This window comes from Amphibalanus amphitrite, unplaced genomic scaffold (genome assembly GCF_019059575.1).
Source record: "Amphibalanus amphitrite isolate SeventyFive unplaced genomic scaffold, NRLGWU_Aamphi_draft 000128F_arrow, whole genome shotgun sequence".
Lineage (NCBI taxonomy): Eukaryota > Metazoa > Arthropoda > Thecostraca > Balanomorpha > Balanidae > Amphibalanus > Amphibalanus amphitrite.
Window position 1 is genome coordinate 507,054 of NW_024881623.1, and position 27,811 is coordinate 534,864.

General features: G+C 50.1%; 1 protein-coding gene across 2 annotated transcripts in view; it reads left to right on the forward strand.

The window, feature by feature from the left end:
- LOC122381814 overlaps window positions 1–27,811 on the forward strand; it is a 50,083-nt gene that overhangs the window by 18,435 nt on the left and 3,837 nt on the right. For both annotated transcript variants that reach the window (XM_043366492.1, XM_043366491.1), the window contains exons 4-11: window positions 17,511–17,652; window positions 22,773–22,866; window positions 23,064–23,240; window positions 24,499–24,654; window positions 24,889–25,837; window positions 26,151–26,475; window positions 26,955–27,103; window positions 27,364–27,564. In XM_043366492.1, coding sequence (XP_043222427.1) covers window positions 17,511–17,652; window positions 22,773–22,866; window positions 23,064–23,240; window positions 24,499–24,654; window positions 24,889–25,837; window positions 26,151–26,475; window positions 26,955–27,103; window positions 27,364–27,564 — 2,193 coding nt within the window. The remainder of the gene's footprint in view (window positions 1–17,510; window positions 17,653–22,772; window positions 22,867–23,063; window positions 23,241–24,498; window positions 24,655–24,888; window positions 25,838–26,150; window positions 26,476–26,954; window positions 27,104–27,363; window positions 27,565–27,811) is intronic.

Here is a 27,811-nt window from a genome sequence, read left to right on the forward strand (position 1 = left end):
CCGTGCGGCGCCGTCCGCTCTCCTAGTCACACGGCGCCTGCCATTAGACATTCCGTGGCGGCCCGGGCCACCCGCGGCGCCGCCCATCGGCCACGCACCCGGCACCTCCTCAGAACGGTATTTTACTCTAACTGCGGCCCGGCCGGCAATGCCAAACAAATACGCCACAAAGCCGGCCGCGCCCCGCGCGCGTCGCCGCCATGAAATACGCCGCCGCCGCATTAAGCGCGGGTCACACCGGGTCGCGGGCACTCTCACGCGCCCCGGCGCCGGGAACGGGCGAACAACGACAGCGGCCGCCGTCCGTCTGGTCGTATCTCAGAGGGACGACCGCCCGGCACTGTGCGCCGCCGCCGCCTCCTCCGTCGAGCTCCAGGGTTATGAGCAGCGCTTTGAGCGGCACAGCACGTGCCACGTGCAGCACGCATGCGCAGGAGGACGACTGGCAGAGGTCATGACACCCATCGGCGCTGACATGTGATTTATGCTATTGAAGTTATGTATGGGGTGGCGGAGGGCTGGCATAGGTTAGGTTTTTAAACGAACTTTCAAAGGAGTGGACGTAAATTGTCAAGTGAGTGATTGCTGCTTCCTGGAAAAGATTAACCAAATGTTTTCGTGGCAATTCTTTGTCTAGGACAAATGGGCATATCCAGCTCTTTCATGGGTCAACGCAATCTAATTTCGGCCTTATATTTGCTCAGCTCCTTTTGTAAACTTTGCCAGTGTATCTTGGATATTAAGTCGAGGCCAACTTTAGCTGACATCAGACGGATGGGTTCTTATTTTAGACATTGTGATATCATCGAAGACCGATTCGTTTCGGAGGGACGGGGGCTGTCGATGAATATTTATATTTAAACATGAAAGTAGAGCATCAGGTCCACTTGGTAGTTGGTCCCCTCAAAGTGTGCAGTATCGAGTAGTCAATCTAACTACAGCCTTGCTTGATTTCGGGTCAGCTCGAATAATCAAGATATAGTTGGAAGTTCATGACCGGCAATATTTTAACACATCATCTGTTGCCTGATTGTGCATCGTGTGATATTTAATAAAAGCTACATGAGTGATTGCTACTTCCGCTGCTGTTTTTGACACATGAAGAGGAGCTTGAGAAAGACCATTTTCTGTTAGTTCTCGAGTACGATTTATCTCCCTCTCAGCGGCCACCTTCTTAGATCTGATATGACTTGGTCTGATTATTCATTCGCTTTGCTCCACCGTGGTCCGCTGTGGTCTTGAACCGTTGTGGTCCAGTGTGGCCCTCGTTCCCGGCCCGGCTCGTGCCGGTGTAGTCCACTGTTGTCGCGGTCCGTTGCGGTCTGCTGTGGTCCCGGTCCAGTGTGGCCCTCTTTCCGGCCCGGCTCGTGCCGGTGTAGTCCACCATTGTCGCGGTCCGTTGTGGTCTGCTGTGGTCCCGGTCCAGTGTGGCCCTCGTTCCGCTCTGGCTCGTGCCGGCCCCCGCTGGGCGGACAGGGCTCCTCAGACACAGACAATCGCTCACGCTGACCCCGGTAATGGAGGATTGCTACTGATACGCGGCCGGCGCCGGCTGGAACCCACTGATTGGCTGAAATATGACGTGAGTCGTGCGGCGAAATCTCGCCCACTCGGAAGACGCATATGCGGCCTTATCGGTGGAGATCGGCGCTGCGCGGCCGGCTCTCTGTTTGGAAACGGGCCGCCAACGGCTCTCCCGATTCGGCTCGAGACCGCATTGTCTCACGTGAAAACGCGCCCGTGCGCCCATTCCTTCCGAGGGCGTCCTCGTCATTGGGTGTGTCATCGCTGGTGCAGTCATGCGGCACTGGTGGAGGAAGAGCAATACGTGAGATGTTCATTTCTCTTGGTCAGCTTCAGGTCGAGGCGCGAACATTACCCTCCTGATGTTTTCTAATCATTTGGAGCTCAGTGCGTCTTTTTTGCTCATGTTTTATCCCATGGGGTAAGCAAAAGATGCATATTTTGCTGGAAGGGGACTGAAGGGGAAGTTGCTTTCTTACTCCTCCGTAATTTATTTCCTCCTTTCCTCTTTTCCCCTTGTGGTGATATTCATGGCTGCTCCTGCTTTCAGAGGCGTCTCTCGACTCTCTCTCTCTCTCTCTCTCTCTCTCTCTCTCTCTCTCTCTCTCTCTCTCTCACACTCTCTGTCTCTCTCTCTCTCTCTCTCTCTCTCTCTCTCTCTCTCTCTCTCTCTCTCTCTCTCTCTCTCTCTCTCTCTCTCTCTCTCTCTCTCTCTCTCTCTCTCTCTCTCTCTCGCGTTCCTCTTTCTCCTTCTCTTTTTATGTCATGCAGCTCCCTGATGCAGTGTCCTCATCCCTGCTTGCACCCACTGCAGTTATCATTTCTTTTATCGTGTTTGTTCCCTAATCCCCGCCAGTAAACCCCCGTCTCGTCCATGTCACTGGCCTTCTCTCGACATCCTGTTATCGCTGCCCCCATCCCGTCACCGCCTCTACTCTTCCTCTGACACCTCCTGTCCATCCTACGGTAATCTCGACCTGTCTCCTCCGGCCTGCCGGCCTGCTGTGTTTTCTCGCCGTACTTGCTGTGCGATGTGCTGCTCCGGCCATGTCTCTACACCGGCCGTGTGTCGTGGCCGACGGGTGTCCATCCTGGGCTGTCCCCGGTGTCGGACAGGAGGTCACCCGCAGTAGATTCACGTCTGTTTACCTCCTGGCTCGGCTCTGGACGCGTCCGAGAGACAGGAATGTCCCGGGAGCGACGTGTATGTGGTGTCGACGCCCCGAAACGACGCGCCGTCAGCAATGTCTGGACCAAGATTCTTGTCTGGACAAGGCCGCGCCGACAGAAATCAGTCCTGGCATAACGAACTGCAGTGTTCTATATTAGCTGCGCCCGGTCTAACCGGCTGCCTCCCCACCGCAAAGGCCGTGCCAGGGCCTCCCTGGGCGGCTGTGGAGTGAGGGCATTCAGCCGAGCCCTTCTGCACGGGAAACTGACGGGTCAATGATGAGTCAGACGACGCGAACATTACCTTGAGCAGCCAACAAGTTTCTGCCAATATTCTCATCTGCAAGTCTGATGGAGTTTTCGCAGCGTCGCAGAACTTAGATGAGAGATGCGGCGGGTACTAAATGCAAATGTTCTGGTGCTTTCTAATTATGCATAGAAATTGTGATATATTTATCAATAATGTAAAGCATTGGACCGTCGTCGTTGGTAGTATGGGTAAAGGATCATATTTGACCCTGAATGATAGTTCCCCGAAGGCATTTGTAGGTATGCAAATCAAATTCTTAGTGAACCATTTCTTAATGACGAGATTGCGAAGCTAAATTTCCAGTAACTGATCCAACCGCAAATTCGTGCTCTCTGCACGAATTTGCGAATGATTGAGCACACAATTCGTAAACACTAAATATCCAATCTGATCAGAGCTGACGTTTTTTAGTCTCGCAATTTCTGAACGTCGACGGGGATGCACATAGGAGCACACAGCGGCTATCAGAGCAGAATCCTTGCTTTTATTTGCATTGTGCAATTGCTGAGAAACTATCATCAATGCATCACCCTACAATGCTTGCTCCGTGATACATACAAATACAATATCCCCCGGGTGACTGATGTGCCTTTGAAATGTCACCCGCCCCCTAGAATAGAATGATAAAGCTGCATCAACCCCCGGCGGAATGTTAACACCACCGCGACCTTTGGAATGGTAATACCATTCTCACCACGCGCCGGAATGGTAACGGCGGCTCCGCTCCGATCAGTATCCTGCCCTGGTGCCATGTCTCGCTCCCAGATGGGGGTCAGCGATGGCATCAAATGTTGGCGCAGAATGTCAAGCAGATGGAGAGGCGACGCCTAGCAACCGCTTCTGTGGTTGTTTTGTTGCTACCACTCGTGATGTGCAACAATTTCTTTTTATTACGAAAAAAATAGTGTCTCAATCCTGTCTACGTATAGCATCTGGTTACGTTTCTCACATTGATACCCTACTATCAGGTGTAACATCCTGCATACCTTCGGACAGCCCTCTAATTAAATCCACCGGCAGCACCCTGGGTCGCCCCTCCTCGCCCGCCGCTGTGCAGTTCCGGGCCGCGCTGACACCGTTCTGGTCCCGCGTTCCCAGCGGGCCCGCCCGGCCGTTTTGCGGCTGACCCGCTCTGTTGACACTGCGCCCTGCCGCGCTAAGTTAGCGCCGTACCGGCCACCGGACGTCGTCTTTCACGGCACTGCGGACCGTCAGCGAGGGACAGCTCATTGATGGTGCCGGGATGGAGAGGCTAATGAAGCCGCCACGCTGCCGTAAATTGGACGGACGCGCCTGTAAAAACACCGAGCCGGGGTGGAGGCATGGTACCCACTACCCAGTGCCTAGGGAGGTGGTGTTTAGGTATTTATTACTTGCTGCCACCTCCAAATTTGCAGCCGGGGTGGAGGCATGGTACCCACTACCCAGTGCCTAGGGAGGTGGTGTTTAGGTATTTATTACTTGCTGCCACCTCCAAATTTGCATGCGCTGTAAAAAAGTTGCTAAGGGTTCGTTCGTCAACCTGCCTGAATCAAAAGACACATGCAACGGGATGGTGCCAATTTCACGCCGATCAGGCGGCATGTGATCGAAATATGCATTATCGATAATATTCTTCCCGAAAAGGAGGCAAATTAAACCGCGCGGGGCTGGGGGGGTAAATTTTACCCCCCTCGCGAATTTTTGCGATATCTCAAAAACGGCGGCGCGCAGCGCCGCCAAACTTTCAGTACCTTTTCTTTCATCAATTCGACACGTTCCCTGAAAATTTGAGCGAAATCCGTCGGAAAATTTTTGAGAAATTGACGTTTTAGTGACGTCATGTTCGCCATTTTCGCCTAAAAAACGGCAAAAGTTCAAACGCCGCTAACATCTACATTTTTAAAGGAATCAAGACGTAACAAAAAAGGTTATACGTAATTTTACTTTGTCTATCAAATGGCCATCTCGGTTTTTTGAAAATTTTGGATTTTGGCCTAAATTTTTTCCAAAAAACTGACTTTTTTGGGAAAATGATTATAAAATCCAAAATTTTGAGTCTATCGAAAAAACCGGAATATATGTCAGAGAAGTGGTCTATGTGCACCTACATACCAAATTTTAGAAGAATCGGTTCAAAAATGTGGGAGTTATTCAAAATTTTATGACGTCACGACACACAAATTTTTTGAAAAATGACTTTTTTGGAAGTTCTAGACCTTGTACGGAAACAAAAATAGCACCATTCGATTCGCCGTGAAAAACTGCATCAGTTAGACACCTTTTTAGGCCTTAACAACCAACTTCAAAATTTGACCTCACTTGACCTGACCTTGACCTGACCTCGACCTGAAATTCATCCAGAGGTGGTCCATATCACTTATTGAGTGTGCCTATTGAATTCTATGAGTAAAATGACCCCTAAAACATGTGTCGCACATGCCCTTTTCTATATTTTGTTTTTTTTTGTGACCTGACCTGACCTGACCTGACCTTGACCTTGACCTTTGAATGATATTGTATGCAACGAATATTGTCTTGGTAGCCTAAGAACACGTTTTGGGCGATCAGTCTCAGTCCATGACTCCATTCTTCGGCAACTACGGTGCAAGGCCGATACTGTAGAAACTTGCAATTTGTACCCTTGACCTGACCTTGACCTTGACCTCAAACTTTAAATTAAGTACATGTTTTTAGTTGTTCGTGATGAGAGCTTTCGATTGGCGTTTGAATTTTCCAAATCGGACCATTAGTTCGGGAGATAACAGGGGGGTAAAATTTACCCCCCCCCCCCAGCCCCGCGCGTTCGGCTGGAGACCCCAGCCCCGCGCGGGTTAATGGTGATTTACCTATCGTATTGTACTATTGTTTTCATTTTGTCGCGATGATTCGTAACTGACAATTGCACGCATTATTTTGCCACAGTCCAGGGCTTGAGCTATTGTTTGTGAAATATTATAGTCTGATTGCTAAGGTCCTTCCACAGTCTACACCGCCTTCCGTTTATTGATGAATCTTTTATTTGACCGCATTTCATTACCAAATACGGCTTCTGGCTCGCGATCTCTATTAGTTTCATAGCTGTAGCCGTTATGTTTGCACCTGAGCGTCCAGAAATTAAACTTCTTCATCCATCATCGCGCTAACAAACGGGAATTCTGATAACAGGGGCAGATATCGCCTCCAATCGCCTCCGTCACGCCACAGAATCTATATACACACATTCGCAATAGATAAGGCCTGCTCTCGGCTTGCCAAAGAGACTTGTAACGGGCTATTCCTCTTGGCTGGGCGTATCAAAACAACCAGCTCCGGACAAATGGCGATGTCGATCGGCTGATACGATTACATCTCATTTAATAAATAATGCTTTTGTTTGGTGTGTGTAGAGAGACGCTGCTTAGGTCGCCAGTGTTGCCCACTCCTGCCTTTCCATCATAGACTCTATTCTCTGACTCCTCTTTCCATGGGCTTTGGTGTGTCGTTCGGCGGTGCCGACCAGAATTGGTATAAATGAGCGGCCCGGCGGTGGTGTTGGCGAACCGCTACCGTCCTTCATCCGGCCCACCAGGCGGCGTGAGTCGTTAATCATCGCCGGGTTCTGCGTTTGATGTCAGCAGAGAACATGAAGATGTGAGAAACGGTGCTGGAGATAGAGAGGAAATAATAGGCAGGAGGGACCATTGTGGTAGGGTTGGCAGTTTATTTTGAATGCTTGTTATTTTGCGATGATCACTTTACTTCTTGTAGATTGACTCTTCAGATCGAATGATTAACATCCTGTCAAATGCACAGGATTGATGTGCCAAGCACTAAGTAGAATGCTAACTTATTGATGTATGGAAACTGTTCTGGATCGCTCAGCCCGCCACCATTCCCTCATTGTAGCTCATCCCGTTACCGCTATAGTCGCTATCTCAGGGTCATGTCTACTGTCTGGTGGCAGACGGTCCGCCGCGGGACACACCTTCAGCCTGTGTCTCCCTCCTTCACCCGCGCGGTCACTTGGCCCGCGGCCGGCCCCGCTCCCTTCCCTCGGCTGGCACCGCGACCAGTCGTCTGACAGCTTCCTGAACTTGGGAACCGCTCTGGCAGCCGGCGGAACCCGCGCCGGCCTGTTTTCGCCCAGCTCACTCTGACAGTCGTAACGTATTTACATGCCCGTCTGTAACATTTCGAAATATTAATTTATGTCCGAGATTGCGTTAAAGATTAATGAAGCTATGGATGGGAATCCAATTTGTGAAGCTCTCTTTACCGTAGATACTTTATCCCCTCTATCGTGATATATTTAATCTTCTTCTTCCCCTCCTACTGTTATGTTGCCTCCTCATCGTTATATTCCCCTACCCACGTCTTCAGCCGTGGCGACCGCAGGCACTTCCCGACCTGCGCCGCCACACGAGCTCGACCCCGCTGACCTGTGCAAAACACCAGGCAGGTCGTCCGGTGCGCTCGTGACCGCGACCGGCCTGTGCCTGTCGCTAATTGTCGGTCCCCGGTCGCTAATTTTCCTGTCCGTGCGTGGCGTGCCAAAAAAGCAGCGAAAGGTCGTGGTTAGTTGCAGAGGAGTGGCTGAGCGTTGCAGGGAATTAGGAACGCTGGGTCCATGGTCTTTAGATGTAACAAAAACTATATGTTGAACGAAGCATTCTCGTTTTGTCCACATGGAAGTCCACTAATGTTTATCTTGCTTAAAAGAAATCGAGTCCAGTGTATCCAACCATGCTGTATTTTTCCATGGTTTCGCTGACTGGTCCGTCGCGGTGCTCCATCCTAGCGTGTTCGGCGCTGAGACGCAGACTTTGTTACCGCCACCCCGGGAGGCGAGTAGATGGTGACCACTCTCTGTAACTGATCGGGGATTCAAACCACGGCCGCCGGCGGCCACAGCCACCCGCGGACCGTCCAGAACATAGTGACCCGCCCAGAAACGACCTGAGCGCACCCGACAGCGTTATTTAGGACGGATACTGAACATGTTAATTTTGCAGATAGATGGCTCAAATGAGCAGATATTGCTTGATATGAAAGTCATATATTGTCAATGAGGATGGTGGCTCTACTTAGTTTGCTAATAAGCTCCTTATGCTCTAATCTGTAGGGATCATCATGTTAACTTTATTGAGGATCTCTGAACAGAAGCCTTGAAATCCCACTCGACTCATTTTACTGCGGGGCCCGGCGCGATAACTCAGATCGCCCACGGTTGATTCAGGGCGATCTCCGCCGCTCTGCTGTCAGTTCCAGTCAGCTGAGAGGTCGCCGGTCGGCCCGGTGCCGTCACCAGGTCCGCTCCGTGCCGCCCCGCCGCCGACGCGCCGATGCCATTTTAGATATCGCTTCTCACCAAGGATGGATCGCGTCAAATAACGCCGAGGGGCGCACCAGGAATGGAAAGGAACGTGGCCGGCCACGGAGGCATTTTGGCGTGAAATGGATACAACCGCCACGCCATACAGATGGCTGCGGGAGGGATTTAAATCGCGGTGAACATCGCTATGACGATATCTGGGGCGTATAATTTTTTTTCTCCATTCTTTTCAACCAAGTTGTTGCAACGCGTTGCGTGTTTTTTACGATAATAGATTCACAACGCGCTATTGTATATGAGACAGAAGCATGATTGCATCGATGACGTGTTGTCGCAGCCTGCCAAAGTGTCTGAGGCTCTCCGATGCATCACTGCGACGTCAGAGTTCCTAGCCTTCTCATCTGCATGATCAGACTTCTGAACAAGAAGGAAAACCCACGGCACCATGGATGGATGGCCTGCCAAAGCCGGCGACAGCAGTGTAGATCGCTGCATCTGGAACAACGAGGGCACTCCCATGTCCAGCTATATAGAGCAGCGTCGTCGTGCTCGTCAGTTGGAGAATTAATGGGCTACATCAGTGTGTGTGCGGCGCCAGTAACGCCTCTTCGATTGGTTTTGTGCTCAAGATAATGCAGAACAGGACAACTCTGCCAGTGGGTGCGCACATGGGAGGCTAATTTGTTTTAGCAAATGATTTCGAAATGAGATGTGGCAATGTGGACTTTGTGATCGTAGTCCTACGAATACCAGCGCTTCGGTGAGTGGTACAGTTCAATTTCCGTTGTAATTTCCTTGGCGTGGTTTTCACAGCCCTTTATCTATATCGCATGGAACTTCCAACAGGCTCGGATATTTTTATATAAGCGATTTGTGAGATTGTATTCAGAAGCTGTACGACCCTTCCAAGCTGTTGGCAGACAGTCCTCACTGGTCTGAAGCACCACTCTCCGGGCGGATTTGGGTCAGGAGTAGGACCATCCCTCCTGAGTAGCTGCGTTAGATACCGTGTGGCACCGCTCTGGCGACCGGCATGGTGTCATAGGCTCGAATTGATCAGACGACCTTGCACCGGAGCGAGGATCGCGCGCGGGTGGAATCGACGGGCGGTGGAACAAGTGAGTCAACCAGAGCTCTAAACCGAGTCGACCAGAGCTCTAAACTCGACTCGAGTCGACCAGAGCTCTAAACTCGACTCGAGTCGACCAGAGCTCTAAACTCGACTCGAGTCAAGTCGAACAGCGGAGCTGGGAGAGATTTTATCTCTGTGGGTGGTTGCTGCCCGCGGTACATAAGTAGATTCGGAAGCTGATGAAGACTAATCATATTTTAATGCTAGCTAAACTACGAAATGGTCGCCTAATCAGCGGCTCCGCCGGCCAACATGGTTATGTCCCTTTCGAAGCGGGTTCCATTGCGTTACAGATGCTCCTAACTATTATTTGATGGCTTCTAACGTCAGACGATTGTGCTGCTGCAGTTAACATTGCGTGATTACTGGGAGTACATTTTAACTGATTATCTGTTTACATGACATTGTTGCCGTTTTTACATGGCATCACTAATGCTTTTTTTAAGTGCCTTGAAACATTTCTTGAAATAGATAATGGCATAAAAATATAGGAAGAAACAGATACATATTTCACCCACTCACATCATAGAAAAAACAGATGACTAAAATGCTATGACAGGCTGAATGGTGCGTTCTGAGTAATTCCAAGAGATCATTGAAGTCCGATTCTTATCCCTGTTCCGACCATTTTAACCCATTTTCTGTCGCTCTCAATTTTCCACTGCTTCTTTTCTTCATGTCCATGCCCGTCTTTGTCACTGTCTGTCACCAGGCTCACTGTTGTCATTTCTTCCACGTTCACTTCTGTCACCGTTATGTATTATTCTGCTACTCATACTCTATATTCTCAGGCATCCTTCTTCCTATGTCCATGCCCCAATGTTGGCGGTTCCTCTGACAATCGGGGGAGTGGCGCCGGGCAGAGTGCCCGTCCGTCTGCCATTACTAAGGCGCGCACGTCCGCCGGCCCTCCGCGCCGACAGGCGACGACGGCGGCCGCCTTTTTGTGCTGCCCTATAGGGCGATGCGTCGCATGAGAGCGGGTCCGATAAGGCAGCCCTTCCGGCGGCTCGGCGCCAGACGTCGCCGTGTTCTTGTCCGTGCGGCACAGCGACGACATCCCAATAAAATAGCAGCAGAGTGCCCACTCGGTGGTCTCCTCAGAACAGACCGCAGACAGAGGTCCTTTCGGTGGTCCCAATGGGGTAGACCGCGGGTCGAGGCTCCATCGGTGTTCCAGGTGCCGCTGAGTGGTCAGAGGTCCTTCAAAGTGGTCCCACCGAGGCGAAGCGAAGATGGAGGCTCATAGTGAATGCATTGGCTGGAAATAAGTATTGTCAAACTGTATATGTGCTGAGTATGCTTCTTGAGGTACCGAACACTTTTCTTGTTTTCTCTCCACTTGTTGACCTCTACAGACATCACGGTGCCCACAGCCGTGGTAAACTCAATGCTGCGCCTCAATTACATTAATGTTATTTTCGTTTTTGTTGAGCCTTTATTGATACACGATTGTTCAATACCATTTATCATCTAACACGCCCATATCGGTGCTCTCGAGATGGACAGCCCTGTGACTGGGCGGGATAAAAAGCCGTTTTCCACATCATGTAGTGTCTTCGATGCCAGGAGCTCCTATCATTTGGGGCTATTGTATGACTCTGCTAACTGGGGTCAGTGCTATTGCGTGACCCACAGCGGTCAGGCTCCCTAATTTGTTTAACCACCAGACAATGTTCTGTGCCGCCATTACCGCTTTATTGCCGTTTCATGTAGCTTTTTGTGATAAGGTTCAGATAAAGTAAGTCCCGATCGTACTCATACACCAGTCTCCGATTAACATAATAGTTGGGATAAGATAGTGGTTAGCGAATGTAATCCATTCGTTTATAGTTATGGCCCATAAATATTGTTGCTTAAGTGATCGAAGGCCGGCGAGTTTTGCTGCATTAGCTGATAAATAACAACTACCTAACGGTGGTCGCTGTCTATTTTATAAAGGTTTGTGGCATGCAGAAATATTTTACATAATCTGTTTAGAAGTTTTTCGAAAGTCTAAAGAAAGCTCTACATCATAGTGATAGTCGGTGCTGCAGCAAAAGTGTCTTTTTGACATTTAGACGAGTGCCTCAAGTGCCAACCAGCCACTTATTTTCCAGTGAGCTGTGGCTGGCTCCAAACTGTGCTGCTTCATAAGGCATAAACGGCTTTCGATAATGGCCTATTGTCAAATAAACCATCAATAACAATGTCTCTTTGTTCTAAAATGAGTTAGCGATGATCGATGATTCACATCCAGCGCCAATTTTAGTTTTCAATAAACAGCCAAACTAAAATGCAATAAAGTCATCTAGCATTAGATGCCGAGAATGAAATATGTTAGCCTTGATCGTACCAATGCCTATCAGATATGATAGATAAGCGCCTGCCGTATCATTATTGGAAGAAAACAAACTTAATTGCGAAGGAAAAGCCAGCGGAACGATTCATTTGCAGCCTTTAGATCAAGATTCCACCACCAGTTTAGGCCCTCGTTGCGTGACTGAAAACATTGCGATCGCGTCGGATCAGATAATCGAACTCTGACTAGATACACGTTTCTGAAATAAAAGCACGATACTTAGCCGAATAGCTCGGCCATCCGATGGCCTGCCTTCGTCACGGCGAGCAAGGCGCTGAACTAATTCGTTCAGCCAAACGGCCATCGCCGCTGAGAGTTTCTCGCTGAGGTTCGGACATTATGGGTGCTTTGACGATGGGCGCTCGGCATCTGGGCTGGTTGTAGCCAGCTGTTGGCGGCCCTGCCCAGATGAGATGTGTATCTTTACAGCGCGCTGAGCCCGGCCGGCGTGAGCCATACCAGCCGCATGGGGGGCTCTCATGCGCACCTGTCATGCAGTTTCGACCTCACACCAAGCTTCGCATCGCGCAAGTGTCGCAAAGAAGGCTGTTAGCTAAGTAGGTGCAATACCTACTCGCGGGTGAAAGGCTAAACGTTTTTTGTCTGCATTGTTTGCTCCTTGTTAACCAACGTCATCAGATCATCTTTTGCACGTTTCTCTGTCTGAAATGTGTCAAAGGTTTCTTTTTAAGGACATGATGTGAAGTTTGTTAATGTAATAAGTGAATGAGGACTAATGTTTGTTTAGGGTTTTTTGCATGCATAATATTTCAATGAAGTTTCGCATGGGAACTAGGAAGGTTGGCGACTTTATGCAGACGAATTACGTTTCACTGAATTTCGAATCTGATCTCCCGAGCTGGTTCAAAGCACATTTGCATTGGGTTTTGCTCATTGCTTCTCAACGCATTTGGGTTCAGCAAGTTGGTACGACGAATCATAAGGCTGAGAAGCTGGCCGCTGGCGTCTAAGATTCTGAGCACCCGAGAGTCGGGACTCGGGCGTCTACGCAGTAGTTCCATGTAGAGTTATGTGCGCACGTGCGGCCGCTTTTTGCTGGCGCGGGCCGCCGCGCCGGGGGTAGGCGATCGGTCTGGCGCTGCCGGGAGGCCGTGTCAGCCCGTCATCAGCTGTCAGCTGGGACGGCTCACCCGTCAGATCGCCGTCAGATTCGTCACCAGTCAACCGCGCCACGCATCGATCGTTCACGCGTGGCCGTTTTTATACAGCGGTGAGACAGCGGCTCGGCCCGAGAGCTATGGTGTTTGACGGGATCCGGCGGGGGTTTAGGGTAATCTGGGTCATGTGAGAACCGGCGCTCAAGTGGGCTGTCACCTGTCGGGGATGTAATTGTGAATGGTTTTTGTGCCCTTCAGTGAACTTGTGACATTAATGGGCTTATGTGGCTTGGTTAAGATGGTTTTTGTTTTGGTTGTAGAATCATGGCGATCACTGTGATGACATCAACATATTCATACTAAGGAAAACATCGGAGTGTTGTGGTTAACTTTTGCCGTTCTTATCTCTTATCTTTATCAAATCTTGAAACAGAATGCACTTTGGATCATGAACTGCGCAAATTATTCCCTGGCATATATATTCCCTGGTATACCTATAGTGGTCTACTAGGGTTACCCGCGTGCTCCGCAACGCGAAGAAGGGTTATTTTTGACCCGTGGGTATTGGGTTGGTCTGTGTCGGTTTGGTTGGTATCCATTTCGTTCGATTGCTTTTTGACGGCCAAGCATTTTGTAATAAAACAAAAAGATACATCGCATCGAGGTGCCCGTGTCGTATTATCATGCGTTCTACTTAAGAATGATTCGAAAACTGGCGTGAAGTCTTTTGAGTGCCATCGCTGAATTTCGCTAAAAATGACAATGTAATAGTTTGGAACATTTACATTTTTAAGAATACTGTTGCTCATCATGCAAACATGAAGAGTGAATCTTGGACAGAATTGAATGCTCTTTCCAACGGTGCCATTTTCAATTGCCAACCGTATCAGGTTATGCAGCAAAACCCGTGTAATTAATAAAGTGGCACATCATCGACAAACACCATTTTCTCTAGCGATTTGTACCACCTTGGCGTCGATCAATTAGCTATTCACAATTTTTATATGAGAGGCGGTACCTTTCTCTTGCAAATAGGCGTTGATTCAACTCGCTCCATTTAACGGCCACCTAAAAATAAAATTAATTCCAAAATCCCTCAAAAACCGCAATTTTTCAAATAAAAGTGCCCTCTCCGGTGCACGTGGCGCGTGCTATCCTCTGCATTGCACACCATTCAATAGCCCGTTCAATTCTGTACACGATGCTGTTTTCCCCGTGCCGGTCGGACCCCTGGTCACCAAGATATTGCACGGGAACTGGACCCGTGTCGGCCAAAATTAGCCGTTTTCGCCCGATTTCGCACGCCGATTTATACATGTAAAGTCTATGACGCGAATTTGCACTTTTTGAGCACGCGCCACGTGCTCCCTATCAATCCGATCGAGTTGAGACCCCTCAAAGGCACGTCGCGCATCCTTGATCTATAAGTTGTGCAAATTTCAGCGGGCTAGGTGCAACGGTCTGGCCTGTAGTCCACGCAAAGCACCACCAAGTTGGGACCTCGGTAACGGACAGACGCACCCTCCTCAAATAGTAATATAGATGCCTGGCATTTATTTTATGGGATCCATTTATTTTTGTGTTTGAAACAATGCTATCTTTAGCCTGTTCCTTTAACTTCAGACTTCTTGAAGCATTTTAAACGGCACGTTAACACCTGTCGTTTCATCTGAAACTGACATCGACTTACAGCCCATCCCATTCAGTTACGGCGGCCTAAATGCGCACGCAGTTGATGGAAGCTCCAACCCGCGGCGCGGTTGTCCAACGACCTCCAGTAGGTCCTTACGGCGTGGCGGCTGGCAAGGCTGACCGCCGCCACAGTAACTGACCCTCCTTCCCTTGTGGTTGAGAGACCGCCCCTGCTCGGAGCAGCGCCACAAACGCGCGGTCGGCACGCAGCGCGGCGCCCGGCACCCTGCGCCTACATCTCCCACGACGGCTCGCGGGGCCCGGAGCGACATCCTCACACCCGCCTACCTGCTGACGTGGCGCCGCTGCCAGCCAATTTGCGGTCGAATGCCGCCCCTCGCCCGAACCCTCCGTGGTGCAAACGACACCTGTGTAGGAGCGTGCGCCGGCCTCGGACCGCGCCGGCGTCGAGCAGACGCCACCCCAACTCCGGGCGCGGGGGAATGTGCACAATTCAGGGTGCAGGTGAAATGTGCATAGAGATGGGAATGAGTAGCAGGAATAGGAGCGCGGAGCGGCGGAGCCGGCGGGAACGAAGGGGAGCGCTGGGTCAACGATGCAGGGTCGGCGTGGTGGTCCGGGTGCAGATCGGACCGGACCGGCTCGGCCGACTGGAAGGTTAGAACCAAATCAGGGCACCTGTTTGTGCCGTGCCTCGTAGGGGCGTGAGATTATTGTAAGGAAGACTGAAGGTAAACACCGAACACTTTTAGGAATTTGATGGTAAATACCCTTTGGAATGAATGCTTGTTTCGTTACATTGCGGTATAAGGTGTTACGCATAGTTCAACATTGGACTATTCGCGCTTATCTGACAGCATTAACAATGCAAATTACCCAGGACCGCTCCTCGTATGGTCCGATACCCGGTAGCAGCCCACCCACGGAGAGTCTAATTCCCCACGCACACAGTAGCGGCGGTGGACGATGTTCACACCGCGGGAGGTCATGTCGGGGTCACAGGACCGTCTGGGAACGGCCGTGACACAGTGGTAGTGCGGGGTGTAGTTACAAACTACATACAGGAACATTACACCTCGGTGTGTTCCTGGTGTGTACTCATCTGTGCAGCTTCTGCTCCTACAAATGGAAGTGTGTAATAACACTGAACGGAAGGCTGCAGCACGCTTCAAGATAGGGCCGTATCTCAGTCTTGGAAATGAAGTTGTGCTGTTTTAATGTTGCATTTTACAAGTATACCTTACCTGAATCTAGCAACGATTTAAACGCTTTGAAACTGCGGCAATCCCGAGCGCCGCGGAATTGCTGTTTGTTTTGTTCAGACAAGACAGGGTATTTTGCTTGAGGAGTTTGTTAAGGAGCGCTGTTTCGTTAAGTTTTGTTAAGCGCTTCTGATAAAGCTTTGTAAATATCAATGTGGTGCATGTGATAGTGCATTATGGAACTGCCCCATTACGAGTATTCTGCTTCTATGCAGACCTTTGCAAACAATAAATCGTATATCGCTGTGTGAATGAATCGTTTTGTGGATTCAATGCCAACGGATCCATAATGGCCTTTGTCAGTTTGATGACAGTCTCTTGCTCCAAACAAATAGCCTCTTCAGAGGTGGCTAATCAGCAAAAATCTGCGCTCAATCTCTGTCAGGAAGCTCAGTCTCGCTGATATCGGTTACGTGATGCGGTCTTATATCTGCTGGGTGTTTGGACTCGCAACAAACGCACGTCATATGTTTGAAAAATGAACTTTAATTGCTCACAATGTTGGTATAAAGCCGCCACACAACGGTATCCATTACCCAAGTGGCTATCGTGTATGGAAGGTAGCGAATCGTGTAAGTCATGCCTTTTGTTGACGTGATGGAAAGCTGAGACACCGCTGAATTCTGAGCGGCCACGAACAATGGCGTGAAAAATCGAATTGTAATTAATGGTCATCAAGCAAAACACCTTGTCAGAAGGCGCATTAATCTACATTACTAATGCATTCACGCTTTGGACTAACTAGGAAACGAGCGAAATGCGAGAAATTTACATTAATCTTGGTGAGGATGGCTGACGAAGCGTGGCGTGTGAGGAGACTGTGAATTCAGTGCGGCGCTCGGAACCGCCCCATCGCTACGTGGCCCTGTCACGAGCCGTCCATCGGACGTGAGGCGTGGGCGAGGAGGGCGTGCCCCGAGACTTGACCAAATCCGTGGAGCCACCCGCCCTTTTCCAAGATTCCACTTCAAGTGGACTGATTCGTATCTATAGGAAGTGAGATTCTAGCGCTCCGGTCGGTGATGAAGTATTAAGGAATTGCTTTTTTTACGCGGACTCGTTTAAGGCAGTTTCTTGCTCCAGTTTTACCATCAACCTGAACCAAAAACAGGTTGACCGCCCCAACTGAAGTAAGAGCCGTCGAAGGAGGTGCCGACCAACTATTGATATTCCAAGCATGAATAATTTACGATCAAACTACACATGTTCAGTAGCCGAACATGTCACGTGCATAATGCGGGAAAGTCACACCCTTCCACACCTCGACACATGACACATCCCTCACGAGCACCGCAAATCGCCATACTAACCGGTGTCATTCTGCCCTATGACTGTCTCACGTCGGGACGCTGTTGCCCCGGGCTGGACCTCAGCCCACTCCGTGACATGGCGGCGCGGTCTCTTTGATCCCCCAGGCTACTTCCGGTCCACGGTGTCGGTCGGACCACCCACGGCGCCTCACGTGCACCAGAGTGGCCCGCCGGTCTTTGTGATGGTTGTGCAGTGTTTGCCTACGCAGTGTTTGTGTTAACTTGGGTAAATGTGTGGATACGGTGATTGGACGTTTGCTGTTCATCAAGTAGATGTAGGTTTGGTATCGGATTCTGCTCTGCTGTCGCATTGGGCTGTTATGCATTGAAAGTCATGTTGTTTATTAATGTTTTGCATGGCTCGTTAACACCAAATGTGACGTTTTCTGCGTTTCAGCTGGGACCGTTGAACTCGATCGAAGGTTCATCGCCTCGCTGGTGGCCAACTGCTTCTTCAGCACCTTCCCGAAGCGGTCGTCCATCTCGCACCCGACGCTGCTCGATGTCAACTTCTCCGCGTTCTTCTACTATTTAAACAGGTCAGTGCCTGCATGGATGCCATGATATCTTATAGACACCTGCTGAATGAGTTTTGACTTTATTTGATACGCATGTAATGCTTTTGCATATTTGTAAGTGCAATACATGAAAAAGGAACCTATCTAGGTAGGTCCTAGGATATACAAATCAAATGCCTATCCAGATCTTCAGTTCCACTTTTTGCATCGGCTAATGCCCTTATTTTCTGTTTGAGTCTATTTTTAACTCCATTGGTCCTCGGTAGCGGTCTAATTATGCAAAGTGCATCATTATGCTCCACCGAGGAAATCGCACTTCGATATGGGACCATGGTAATTGACAATTAGTCTGGGCTAGTTTCGGCCATAGCTGCCGAATAGATTGCCAATTATTCATCGATAATGATCTGAGTCATCTCAGTAGGAGCTTATCTGCACGCATATCAGCTTCCCAGGACATAATGGCTTTCGCGTGTAGGTACATATGCTGTCATTACCTACCTCCATTTGCTTTTGAATGCACATCAGCAACTTTCTCATGTTTGTTTTGTTATTTTGTTATTTTTTTTCTGTTTTGTTATTTGCTATAGTGATTTATTCATTGAAGCCGATGAAACTTTTTTCTATTTGTTAGGTACAGCAATCAGTTCGGTCATCAACTCGAGATAAACGTTGCGATTTTTAAACTCATTGGTAAAAAAAAAAAATACGGCTATGGTGTGGTAGATAAAAGGAAAACGCCAAACTATAAATGATCTGTTGACTGGTGGGTGACCAGCAGCTGGGTAACCCGTCACCTGATGCCGTCCTAGCGCCTCTCTCAAATCATTATTTCCTATAGCTATATTGATATCGCGGCCAGGGCTCTTTTCGCCAAGATATACACCTAATGTAGGACCCGGTGACTGTTCTAAGACACCGCCGACAGGCCACTGTGCCCACTGTTGGGGTGGGGCGCCCCACGACCCACCAAATACCAGGCCGACGGCAGCAGACGCCACGTAATAAAGCAGCTCCCTGTTATTGATGACCGCTCCGAGCGCGTTATTGGTGTGTGCTCCGGCATCGGGATCACGGAGCTGGTATACGGGAGACGCCTCTATCTAAACTCGACTGCTCTGATCCCATCACGGCATAGGGCAGGAACGGGCGTGGTGGATTGACGACCGGGCTATCATGGTGATAGGACGACGGCCAGTGCTCTGGAAAAGTGCGCTTCTGGACGTTATCTAGCGTGATCTGTCAGGGATATGCTATCTGCTCCCGGTTGGGCGAATGTAAAATCGTCTGTGTAGTCAGCTGCGCGTAATCTGCAGCTGATTGTGTTGTCCTAGATGGATTACACTGGCCTGGGCGATCGTTTCACGTTTGCATATCGCCCGTTTGATTATTTGAGACTCGGTCTTTGTGTATCTGGGCGGCCGTAAAACACAGCTTCAGATCCGCAGGCTCAAATGTTAGACGTGCGTTGTTAGCTTTAAACAAAATCCGGTTAATTTGAGTTAATACGCGCGTGATTACGGATTGATGGCTCGTGATTACGGACTGAAAGCTTCACAAATAACGCAAAGTTAATAACAACATTAATTCGCTGGCTAAAGTTTCCCTCCCTCCCCCCACCATTTACCTACCGAACTAATTTTCGTGCGACTATCGGGGGTGCTAATTACTTCATCGTTAAACACAATTTACAATGTCATTCCAATTTTATCTTTTAGCGAGGTCCAGTAAAAGATAAAATCTAGGTGAAGCTTGTCTCCGCATGGGTCCAGTGGTGTCCGCCCCCCCCCCCACATTGTAGCCCCACGGACGCCAGCTTATTTGTGGACCAAAGCTCCACATCCCCAGGGGGACCTAGTGCTAATTGGGGCTCTCACCGTGCTCTTAGGTTATTAAACGGAAGCCGATCGACTTACTCAGAGGCTTGTCTGAGGCTTTAAACCCGAGTCCCCGCCGTAGGAAGCTGGATGGCAGGATAAAACGGTCGCGCCGGAGATTGTCTTTGGTGCGCTTCGATCGGCGCCCGTCGGCTATGGCTGCCGAAATCGATTCACAGCAAACAGCTTGTCCCTGAGCGAGGAGACGGAACTGCATATCAATGAGCACTGGCTCAGGCGTCGGACGCGAGTTAACCTGATGGGAAGGATCGGCCCGGAATTTGCAAGGCACGAGCGTAAAAGGGTGCACTTTTATTGCGCGCCGTTACCTCGCAGACAAGCGCGCAGATAAACGCTGTGGTTGAGTGGATCAAATTAGCACTGAGCTACTTGAAGTACTAATTACTTCATCGTGAAACATAAGTTACAAGCTGGCGTGCCAATCCGATGAATGTTGATGAATATTTATGTATTTGCGCCAGGCGTATTTAATGTCTTGTATAAAAATGTGTTTTATCGCTGGGATAACAACCATCCAGTTATCAACTGTGTGAATTACGAGGATCGAAATCACGCGTCAATAATATTGATATCCTAATAAGTCATGAGTTTATAGGCCTCTTTTCGGTATACCTACATACTGTTTAGAAGAGGTCATTATGTCGTGAAGTTTTTTAGGTTGTAATAAGGAAATTAAAAGCATTTCTATTCAAATGGTCTTTATTTTGCAATGAATTCCCTATATTTTTGTTGCGCAAATACATACTTATTGGTAGTGGGCGAATTAATTATAAAGCCTGAGCCTCTTTAGGGCCGTGCGTCAAACGAGCCATGGCTCGTATTCGTTGATGTATATGTTTAACGAAGTGTTAGCACTATGCATTAGCACATGCTTCAGCAGCCCGATGAACGTCAGCGCGAAGTGCTAGCAAGTGCGAAGTTTGAGTGGATGTGCAAACCTGGGCTCGACACAATAATGCCACCGCTTTAGGCCAGATGAGGTGCGAAGTTGTGCAGGAATGATTCTGCTGTCGAAAGCTGCGTAAAGTGGGCATGTTTTGCTCAGTCTGTAAGGAAAATCAGTTGTGATTGGAAAACCACAATCTTACCAGACCCATATTTTCAATCGAATCACTTTCGCGTAGTCGTTATACCGGTTACAATGTGTAAACAATAAACATAGAGAAACGTAAATGCGGTTACCCCTGCCCTTTTCGGTGGAACGGATCCACCTTTTCCGCCCGTCGGCGTTTCATCAATCAAACGCGATACTACGATCGGCGATACATAAGAAAGGATACTGATTCATCGGTTCGCCCCGCGGATCCCGCGGATATGGTGTTCTCTCGATGTTGTTTCTTGACGGCTGTCCTGATAGCCTGACAATGTTGTGTCACGTGCATGCTGGCGTTCTGCTGGACCTTTCAATGATCGATTGTGAACACGAAAGGCGTTCCGTTTTCAACACAGCAAAATCGGTTACATGCGACTATGGTTGGACTACAAATGCGCTGATAGGACCACTCTCTACCTACTGAGTCTGAGCTTTGGTGTGCCGTTCCAGCATCATGACACCTAAAGAAGCTAATGCATGACTGTTGCCGACTTAACCCTATTCCTGGCGGGGGGGGGGCCTCAGGAGCCCCCCCCCCCTGAGGTTTTTTGGTTATTTCTCCCAAACGCGTTGAGCTAGGAAGCTCAAATTTTCTGACTTTTCCTAAAAGGCTTCTACGAAACATGTCTGAAAATTTTGAGTTGATCTGACCTCAGGTCAGGTCACCAGAGGCGGTTTGGTGACCCTACCTCAGAAAAGTTTGCAATCACGCCAGAGCTAGAGTTTTTGACCGATCAATTTCTTCTCTTCAGGCTTTAGTTAGGGTACCAGTATGTGCAATTTGTATATCTCGGAATTTTGATATCGGTGACCTAAGGTCAGGTCAGTTTCGCGACCTCCCCATTATAAGTCAATGGGGGAAAAATCAACTCCCTGTTTTTACCACTAAAACGGGTCGGAATGGCCCCATATACCATACATGACTTCATATACGATCAACCTTCACTACCTTGAGGTCTGTTTTGCTGTTGGGCAGCTGTGAGGTCATGTGACGTCATCAAAGGTCACCAAAGGTTTTTGGCCAATAACTCCGTACAGGAACAAGATACAGACGCGTGGATGGTCTCATTGTGTTCAGCTCGTCAAGACGCATCGAATGATATACATGATGACCTCGAGGTCACGTGACCTGAGGTCAGCCTTTGACCTTGACCTTGCGAGGTCAACATATATATCATTCGATGCGGATTGACGAGAGGATCACGATGCTGCCCTTAGTTTGTTCCTATCTCGACTAATTCGAAAGTTATTCGAGAAAAACTCTCCATATCTAGCGCCGCCATTTTGACTTTTTCGACCCCTGTGACGTCATCTTTGACCTGACCTGAAAATGACCTTAGTAAAAATTGTAGATCTTGACCGTGCGTATCCGATGCCGTTTACCGTTTGTCGCTATCTTGCTTCGTTCTCGAGATCTCAGGGGGGGGGCCGAATCGGCCCCCCCCCCCCGCCAGTTTCTTGTCCCGGCGGAGCCCGCCAGGAATAGGGTTAAGTAGCTCCGATCAAAATAGCATACTTTCCACGATTAAAGGAAACAGTTCACTTTCCTGAAATTAGTATTTTGCTATGGATTTACGATTTTTTATGCTCAAAATGACCAGAAAATAAAATAAAACCTTTTTGTAAAAACAATTATTTTCTATATTTTAATATAGGATGAACTATATTCTATGTAAAATAATGTTTGACGCGGAAGCTTATTACGCGTTGACCAATCATATTGCGGAGTTCAAACCTACGCATGCTGCATTAGCTGTAAGCAGCATGCTGATTGGCTGACGATGACGTGGCTGCATTCCTGTGCAAGGCACACATTCCTCTGCAAGGCACTCTTTTCGGAACGAGAAATGGAATATCTTCGTCTAGGGTGATCGTTGAGCCGTAAAAGCTCCTGATTTGTGCTAGTCTCAGCTCAAGCTACGAAACTGCTATTCCAGTTCAAAATCCCATGTTAAAAGTGAGCTATTTCCTTTAACCTTCGCATTTGATAGTAAAGGACGACTGATCGGCATGCAATCTCACCCCATTTCATCCAGCAATGCATTAGGAAACACAATTTTTCTAAGCTAATCAGGAGTGAGATTGAGAAGACAAATAGTTGTTAGGTAGGCATTTCAACCCTAGCTCTTACCTCTCATGTCTGATTGCAGCCCATGGCAGCGTGTCAAATTTGAGGCGATCCTGTTGTACTTTGAAGCTCTTTCAGAAGCGGAACCTACCGGTCTTGTCACCTACACCAGAAAGGTAAGCATGTTTGCACTCAATCAACCAAAAAATTGTGAACGACCAAAAGTTTTAAATGGTTCTTCAGCTATTGGGGCTATGTATTTATGCTATGTTACTGCGATATTCTATTCCTCTACGCATATTCCAGAATGTAAACTAATGTACTGATGTGTATCAGCTCAGTCAGTATCTATATTCGCTGTTGTGTTGGGCAGGTGATGAGCGGCCGCGAGTTCGCCAGTCTGGCCGACTGGCTGGGCTGCTCCAAGCCTCTCTGCCCGGTGGTGGTTCGCGACACGGGCAGAATAGAGGACGCCGAGCCGGGCCTCAGTCAGGTCTGCTTCCTCAGCCCGCAGCCGGGCGGCGACACGCTCAGAGACGGAAGGTCACAGGTCAGTGGCGGGTCAGATGGAGTCAAACACAGGTCAGTTGTGAGTCAGATGATGGTCAGAGAGGTCGAAGGTCAGTTGAGCTCAGCTGAGGGCTTTACTAAATGGGGCATCTATGCGAAAGATTGTGTATGCTATAATACGAGTATAAGCAATGTTTGTCATTGTTTATCTTTTACGTTCTATCTACACCAGCTACCGTCTTTAGTAGACCGCGCCTCGCGGCTCATCTTTAGCTGCGCAGACTCAGAAATTTCTATTTGCTGAAGCGATTGGTCTGTATTGCTTCTTCGCTGATCATAGCACACTGCCATCCATCCGTCTACCGATCAGCCGTACCGTGCTATCTTTTGACGAAGTCTGTTCGTGGAACATCACTTATAAGACGGATTAGCCGTCGGTAATCTGGTAATTATGGGATCGGATGACCGGCCACCGCAGCACTGCTCCGGCCACCGGTACGGGACCGATGGCTCATTCTGTCACCTAACCGTGTTATTGTCGGAAAATGACGCGATCTGAGTGAGATGGAATAAGATGGATGACGTAGAAAGGTCGGAAGGGGACGGTGATATCCGCGTTACGGTCCAAGGCGGACATGAGGACAGGTGGCGCCGCCGCCGCTCGCATAGCGGCGGGAATGTGAACTAACCTGTTTACCATAGGGGACTGTGCTAACGGCCGCTGCGGGCGCCGATTCAGGCTTAGTTTTGACTTTGTACCACAATTAATGGTTTATTCATAACAAAAAATGGACTAGCGAGAGTCGTGCCGGGATCAGAATTCAATGCTCTACAAAACTAAGCCATTTTCATTGTGATGACGCCATAGACTTCACCGCCAAACCCAATAAAGCAGAAATATGTCGCATCACCGGTGATTACATGCAAACATTCTTTGGCATATAGCATAAAAACCAGAACACCTTTGACTGCAGCGACAATGCGGTACTACAGAAAATTGTATGGCCTACCTAATGGTGCCCATTACTTGATAACTAAGTTGAGTATTTCGTCGCCTAACTCTTGTAAATCTGTATGTCCGCTTGTCTATGGAGTTTGGTCCGTAACGGGCAGAATGGTGGAGGCTCTGGAGTGAGCTTCCACTTTATTACACATCTAGCTGACCCTGCCGGTCGGAAGAGAGGAGGAGTGGCCGCCTAAAGCTAGGTATGGCCGAGTACTCACATTCGGTTTCTGTGTTTTCTCTGGCGCCAGGTAAGGATTCTGAATCTCATTCCGTCTGTTTTCTGCGTTCTCAGGAGTCTCTGAGCCACGCCAGTCACCCGGAGCTGCTGGCGTCGGCCATCTTCCAGGAGCGGCTCGAGGATAACGAGTCGCTGGCGGTGTCGGGCTGCGTCAGGTCCTGTCAGATGGCGGTCAACTCCTCCGGAGCGCCGCACCTCACCCGACTGACGGTAGGTGGCAGCAGCTGTCACACCGGGACCTGTACACTAAAAAGCAGGGTATATAGAAGCTTAAAGCTGCTCCTTTGGTAGGGATAAAGGCTGAGGCTCTGCAAAAGATAATCATTTGAATTAGGTCGTTTGTTATGCTAGCTTTGTGTGGATTCAGTCTCTTACAATAATTTTAGCTGGCAGAGCGCTGACAGTGTTTGTGTCCGATTAAATAGTTTGCGTTTCTGCCACCAGGCGTCAGCTAGGAGCGCCTCAGCCAACGGCCAAATCTGCTGTGTGGACGCCGAGAGTTACACCACTCTGCCCGCTGCTCAATACGACGAGGACGCCATCCTTCGGGAGCTCAACAAGGCCTACCTGGGCTTCCAGCAGCCGAAGGTGACCAAGCGACTGAGTCCGATCGGGGAGTCAAACGGCCCCAGCCGGCATGTGTCCGTTTCACCCGCCCTCAGTGAGGTCGGAGAGACCCCGGAACTGGTCAACGGCGGCGCGAGCGGCCTCCACAACAGTCGGACGTCCCACGGAGTGCCCATGTCACCGCTGGCCGCACCCCCACCGGAGGTACAGCCCTCGCCACAGGCGGAGTGTGAGGAGCCGGGGAGCCGCGGCGTGCCGCTCCGCCGACCGGCCACCATCGGCGGGCCGACCACAGAGCCCCCTGCTGAGGGGTCACCGAGCGGGTCAGGTGGAGCCACCAGACAGAGCGTGCTCCGACTCATCGGACAGATGCAGCGATTCATTGAGCGTGAGCTGGGCCAGCTTGGTCAACAAGCCAACTCGCAAATCGTCTCACAAATCATGTCCCGGATTCGGACAATCGAGCGAAGTCAGTTGGTGAGACTTCTGAGCGCAGATACACCCGCCCAACCTGCCACCGAGCTGGGTGAACTCCCGAACTGCGATGAGGACGCTTTGTTGACTGTCTGCGAGGCGCTGATGACTGATCAGGTACCGCTAGAGCCCCTGGACGGAGACTACTTCGAATGGAAGCTGGAGGAGTTGGCTCAGGAGCGGTGCGCGGAGCTGCCTGGAGTCGGAGCCGGGAGCCGAGCGGAGCAGGGAGGGGAGCCGGAGCAGACGGAGCCGGGAGCGGACGTTCGAGGGGCCCGCGGCAGGACGGCCTCGGTGGATACGGATGCGTTCTTCAGTGCCTGCAGCAGTGTGGACGACAGCTGCTCACAAGGTGAGGCTGAGAGCGGCTTGGCTTTGGTTATGTAAGGACAGCTCAGGCTGCCGAAACACTGTAAGTAGTCTTATTCGGTTAGGTCTCAATCGGTTAGTTGTTAAATGTTCAGTTTCATAGCAAATCTTGCAGCAATGTTTGTACACTTAATGTGCTCAGTGCACCACCGTGCATAATCAGTCGAGATATAATTCGATGAATATTGGTTTGAGAGCTGACTAATCCAAATGTGTGATCATTTCATGAGATGTGCGATGCTGAGTTACAGCTGGGTCTTACCTCCGTTTTCTTTATCCCCACCCCTCTCCGACAGACGGCCGGAGCGCGGACAGCGGCTGGAGCGGCTCGCCGCCGCGGTACCGTCGCTCCGTGTCGCCCGGCCGGCCTCCTCTAGGCCCCCCGCGGCGCCGCAGCACCTTCCGGGACCGGCTGGAGGAGGCGAACCGGCGCGCCGAGCGGGAGGAGCTGGCCGACAGCCGCGACTCGACAGAGGACGAGCACACGGTGGCCACCGCCGTCCGGCCCGTCGCCGCCGCCGCCGTCAGCGTCATCCGAGCCAACCCGGCCGTCACCGCGGCGTCGGCCGCCGCCGGACGCGCCGCCACCGCCGCCGATGACGGCGATGACGGAAAGATGAGGTGAGGACGGACGATGGGAGTGCGGGAGTGGAATGGGCTGAAGGTCTGATGGATGAAGATGTGCTTAAGATGTGTTTGACTGGATTGTTTACGCGTGGTAATGGGTTGGGCAATTTATGGGCGCATTAGTGACTAAAAGTTACAAATTATGGTGTGTTTGAATCATTCCGGATACCTGTTAGCTGCTATTCTGAGCTCTGATGATCAGCGTTGATGAACGTTCAGGTCGGGCATACAAACCGTCAACGTCATTATACGTTATCTGCCGTCGCCTGACACCCTCCCCTCTGCCCCTCTCTCTCTCTCTCTCTCTCTCTCTCTCTCTCTCTCTCTCTCTCTCTCTCTCTCTCTCTCTCTCTCTCTCTCTCTCTCTCTCTCTCTCTCTCTCTCTCTCTCTCCCTCTCTCTCTCTCTCTCTCTCTCTCTCTCTCTCTCTCTCTCTCTCTCTCTCTCTTTTTTTTCTCTCTCTCTCGTCCCCAGTCGCGCCGGCTCGTCGGTCGGTGAGTACCTGGACGAGGTAGCCGACCAGCTCACAAACGGCCGGCGCTGGGCCAGCCGGCTCCGCGGCAAGAGCCGCAGCCTGACCGGCAACAGCTCTCGCCTGAGCTTCAGCTCCGACTTCAGCTCTGGTTCGTAACACTTTACCGAGAATTCAAAGTATCCAGTTATCATCATGACTTTACTAAAGAGATCATAAATTTTGTACTTTGACTTTAGTCACTGCCCAGTCAGTGACTGTGACACTCGGGTCGCAAGGGAGTGAAACGCCCGGTTATTCATGAAAAAAATGATAACGACTGCAGTCTCGGAACTATCACTTGTGAGTTACAAACATACATTAGACTACAGCGCTCTAACCGTGTCCCCGTGTCTCTGCGCCTCTCGTCAGACGTGGAGGAGTTGTGTGACAAGTTTGGCCACTGGCTGGAGGAGCCCGGCGCCGAGCTGGGACCGCGAGACCTGGCCGTCATGCGGGTCACCCAGCGCATGCTCAAGAGGACGCTGTCGGATACATTCGCCGGCAGTGTGATGGACATGGAGCAGCTGGACACTGCGTGTCACATCCCCAGCGCCAGCGGACTCAGTCATAGTCAGTACCACAGTCAGTCACAGTCAGTACCTGAGTCAGTCACAGTCAGTACCTGAGTCAGTCACAAGTAGTACCGAACTCAGTCACATCCCAGCGCCAGTGGACTCAGTCACAGTCAGTACTCAGTACCATAGTCAGTCACAGACTCAGTACCCACTACCCGTTATTTGTCTCAGTCACAGTCAGTCAGTCAGTATCTGACTCTTATGTCACAGCAGGCCGTATGGTCAGTGCCAGGCTCAGTCAA